General features: G+C 50.8%; 1 protein-coding gene across 1 annotated transcript; it reads right to left on the bottom strand.

Annotated features, from left to right (window-relative positions):
- Positions 1-978: 978 nt before the first annotated feature.
- On the bottom strand, positions 979-2,248 carry LOC112899423 (probable carbohydrate esterase At4g34215). Its single transcript, XM_025967886.1, has one exon. The coding sequence runs from the start codon at positions 2,211-2,213 to the stop codon at positions 1,239-1,241; it is 975 nt and encodes a 324-aa protein (XP_025823671.1). The 5' UTR covers positions 2,214-2,248; the 3' UTR covers positions 979-1,238.
- Positions 2,249-4,672: the final 2,424 nt, after the last annotated feature.

Raw genomic sequence — 4,672 nt, 5'->3', positions numbered from 1 at the left:
ACCGCGCGGCCGCCCACCGCCCGCCACTCTCCCACCCTGGCACCGCGCGGCCGCCCACCACTCCGAGCTTGTCCGGACAACACCTTCAATTGCATGGTCACCGAAGAACTTAGTCTCCTATGGGAAGTCTTGGCTCAATCCCTCGGAGTCCAAGCTTCGTTGCGTCGAGGTGAATCCAATTAAGCACTCATCTTCACAAATCCATATCAAGGACAACCGGAATCGCATTTCTCTCCATTGGAATTGAAGTTTTCCTTTCTGAAATTCATGGCATGAGAAGAGCTCGAGCACACCGGGTCGTCCTGTGCGCTCGCCCCGACCGTCCTGCGCTCATGTGGCTACCCCGTGCTCGTCCTGGCCGTGTGGAGGCCTCGCAGCTACTCGCCCCCGCTGTCCACGCTTCGGGCGCGAAGGCCTCGCCGCGGCTCGCCCCACCGTCCACGCCTCGGGCCGCAGAGTCCTCGTCGCGGCTTGTCCCCGCACCCCTGCGCTGCCGCGCCGGCTGCTGTGCCCGCCTCTGCGCCGCACCTGGCGCCCCTTCTATGCCTCCACGAGCAGCAGCGAGCCGGCTGCCGTGCCCGCCTCCGCGTCGCACTAGGCGCCCCTTCCCTGCCTCCGCGAACGGACGAGACCACAGCGCAAATGGTGATCGAAGTGGGTCGATTTGGTGCCTTTATTTTTTAATCATTCCAATCCGTATATGTGGAAAATATTCCCATACATATCCATCCCAATCTACACGAAATTGCAACTAAACGCAGGTCGAAGTGGATGGAATCCATCCCGATCCACTTCGACTCGCCATCCAAACACATGCTAAAGGCATGTGATAGAGTGAGAGGACATGGATCGGAGGATGGGATGAGCTCAAGCGTTGGAAACTTCGACGCCCCATTTAGTGCACAGATCGGAGTTCAAAACTTTGAGGAAAAAATATCAGGGCTTGAGGTGTGTGATGGACGGGTTGCTTCGGTTGGAAAACAGTTCTGTCCTTTTCATTTCCAAAAACTTTGTTTTCAGATTTCTTTTAAACCATTATTACCGATGGTGCAAATGACGATTTTCGTCATTCTTAGTCTTGCAACTGATGTAACGGGATGTAAATATTACTATCAAAACCTCATCAGAATTTAAGGATACACACATGTCCTGCTCTGTCGGTTTCCTGAACAATGGACTCATTTGCACAGGCACATGTTGGTAGGAACAATGTGTTCATTCGATTGACAAATTGCAGTTTACAGAGTTTCCATGTAGGACTTGGCTAGCATGTTGCCGAGCTGGACCTGAGCCTCGGTGGTAAGATGCGTGTTGTCACTCGCAATGGGCAGCCCCATGGCGTCGACGTACTTGACATTCGGGAGCGAGAGCGTGACGGCCTTCTGGGCTTCCCTGACGCGGTCGAGGAACTTGCCGCCGTACTGTGCCGTCGCGATCCCGACCTGGATGACGAGGAGATCGGGCCGGCCGAGGTCACGGCGGACGTCGCGCACCAGCTCCTCCATGCGCCCTTGGTAGAGTTCGGCGTCCTCTTTCTTCATGGCGTCGGTCTCCCCCTGGTACCACAGCATGGCAGCCAGCTCGCCCGCCCCGCCGCACTTGGCCAGGGCCGCCCTGGCGCGCGTCACCATCCGGTCGTACAGCTCCGTGCCCCGCGTCCAGTTGGCGAGGGGCGTGCCGCCCTGCGCGCAGGGAACGAGCCCCACAGCCGGGACAACCTTGCCGCTGGCGGCGAGGACGGCGTGGGCGAAGGGCATGCCGGGCCCGACGCCGAGGACGTTGCCGACGTCGATGCCGGCGTGCAGCGGCTCGCGCGCCTCCTCCCAGCGGAGCGCGGGGGAGAGGCGGAGGATGCGCGGCGACGGCGCGCACTCGGGTGGCACGACGCAGTCCCAGGTGCCGCTAGTGGCGCCGCCGCGGCCGCTCATGTTGGACTGCCCCGCCAGGATGAAGACCAGCGTCCGGCCGCCGGCGTGGCGCCCGGCCCCCGCGGCGCCGGCAGTGAGGAGCAGCAGGAGCATGAAGCAGGGCAGCACTGGCTGGAGCGTCGCCGCCATTGCCCACGCTGGCACGCTGCTTCCCGCTTGCTCAGCTCTGTTCGCTTGGATTGGATGGAGGATGGATGACGGAGAGCGACTAGATATGGGTGGTTGGTGTTGGACGATCGAACCAGACAAAGATGAGTGAAGAGATTGTTGCGATCCGTAAAGCATGTGGGAGAACGTGCACGCAGCAGAATGGTGAGAAACCAGTGCACTGGCGCTGTATTGATGAGAAAATAAAGTCCATTGACCCATACTCTGCGGACATTGCGGAGTGGTATGTCTTTTCCGCTGTCGGTAGGTAGGCTTTGCACTGCGGGTGGTAACGGATTTGCCAATTGCCATCATATTACGAGAGTAAAAAAAATTTTAGATAAAGGATTAAACCAGCCTCTAATAGGAGTAAATGTGAGAGGGGTTAAGCCTGTATGCGGGTATGGAGTGAAGTGATTGTTTGGATGCTGAATCATACCAATTAGGGCAATGCCTGCAATGAGACAAACAGATCCAGTAGAAGCAGGCAGAACATGGAGAAATCTTCGATCAGCAACGAAAACAAGCAAACTTCGAAGCAATAGAGCAGGCAAGTGTAAGCACAAAACAGTTCATGAATGCTTTATCAGATAGAATTAGCACAAAATGATTCAATCGAAAACGTAACTTTTATGAGTATTACAGCTTATTTGCTTCTTGCATGTCACACCCGGTTTTGAAAATGGAACTGAATGCATCTCATATGTACGCCAGGATCAAGTTCCATACATATGATAGACAATACAAGTATATATCCGAAATAATATCATAACAAAAGAGAGTATTATAGTACTTTATTACATGACCAAAAGTCTTAATTTTAAGCGAATAAATAAACGTTTATAACTAGCAGCGGACTTCAACTTTACAGATAGATGACTGGGAGACATACGCCTAGTACTGTTTGAAATCTTCAAGGAATTCCGGACAATTATCTCGTTCTGAGCAGCATTGGTTTTAATAAAATAAGCGTAAGTACACTTATGGTTGGTACTCAGCAAGTGGAGTAAATTATATGATATGCAAGGCCAAAATCAAAGAAAAGCTGACATGATTTGATTGCGATAAGCATTTTTTTAGTTGATTAAGTTTTATTTAGCAAGCATTAACTAAGTGTAAGCATATACCAACCCTTAAATAAATAGAAGATATAAGATAACAATAATAAATAAATAAAGAATATCAATTTAGATCATCTTTATGTTCAATTATCATGTGAGGGTCCAAGCCGCTCTTAACAGTAAGTACAGCTGATATATCAGTTTTCACTCTACAAAGGTTGTACACTTTACACACAATTTGTGTTTCCCTTGATGTCCGGGTTTGCAAGACCCTTAAACACTTCCAAGGCGAATGGGAGGGATTCACTACGAGGCCTTTACAAAGATTCGCTAACTTGTAACGGTCCGCTAAGGTTTCAGGCCGCAATGGTCATAACCCTCCCTAATGAGGAAGCCGCCTTACCTAGGATCATATCTACATGTTATCGCCATAATCTGACCGGGCCAGAAGTGGGCCATGGAGCAAGATGGGCTTGGAAGGGAGTCACGATAAACTTGCGAATCGGACCCTGTACAGGAGAATGGGGCCAGAAAAGCCGTGTAATTTAGATACAGGCAGTTAAGATTCGTGTCGTGTTTGGTTAGGGTTAGTTAAAGAGGACAAGTCTACGGACTATAAATATGTATCATGAATAAACAAGAAGGAGAGAATCATTCATCAACAACTCTCGGCGCATCGCCTCCCCTGTTTTAGGGTTTTCATCGGGTAAGTGCCATGCGGCACCGATCATGCTTTGCGTTATCGGGGTAGTATTACCCTTGCTCGTTTGTTCATATGTTGCTCGTTCTGAAGCCTCGTGGATGGCGAGTGGCATTAGTTATCCTAGCACGCATAGAGTGATGTTATTCTTTTGCATCTTAATCACGCTTTGTTCGTTGCTCTCGTGTGCTTGATCATCGTGTTCGATCACGAATGCGATGATTGTATCTTGTTTCGTCTTTATCAGTAGATCCGATCTGTTATGGCTAGTTTCTGTTTATTTAGAAGCTTGGTTCGATATGTGCATGATTAGGCCTTGCAAATGAGTTGAATGTTCCGACAGGACGCGTTAGTATCGGCTTGTAGCTTGAACAGGGGTTGCTCTAGGAATCGGCTTTTCGGTTGTTTCTTTAATCTCTGTTTAGATTGTTTGTTCCGATGCTTTCGTGTATCTGTTAGGCTCAATCACGTGTAGGATGTTCCGATCGTGCAGTGAGGGCTTAGTTATCGTGGGTTGGATTTTATGAAGCAAGGCTCATTTAAATATATATATATACGTTGCATGTTGCCTGTTCCAAAGATCCGATCCGGTATTGATGCAATCGGCTCTCTATAGCCGATACCGGGGAGGAAGTAATGAGCCGACCACGGCTCGGACTAATCTTTACACATGTTTGTGCACGCAGGAGTTTGACACGTCACACCTTCCTGATTAGGTGCAGGATCAGGTGGCACGCCTAGCGACTTCAAGCCAGGGTGCGCGCCAGATCACTGGGCCGTTGACCGAGGGACCGGGGCCCACCAGCCGTCCCGGAAGCCTCTCGGCTCCTCGTGTT

The sequence above is a fragment of the Panicum hallii genome, chromosome 1, assembly GCF_002211085.1.
Source record: "Panicum hallii strain FIL2 chromosome 1, PHallii_v3.1, whole genome shotgun sequence".
Classification (NCBI taxonomy): Eukaryota; Viridiplantae; Streptophyta; class Magnoliopsida; order Poales; family Poaceae; genus Panicum; species Panicum hallii.
This window is presented reverse-complemented; position numbering and strand designations above follow the sequence as displayed.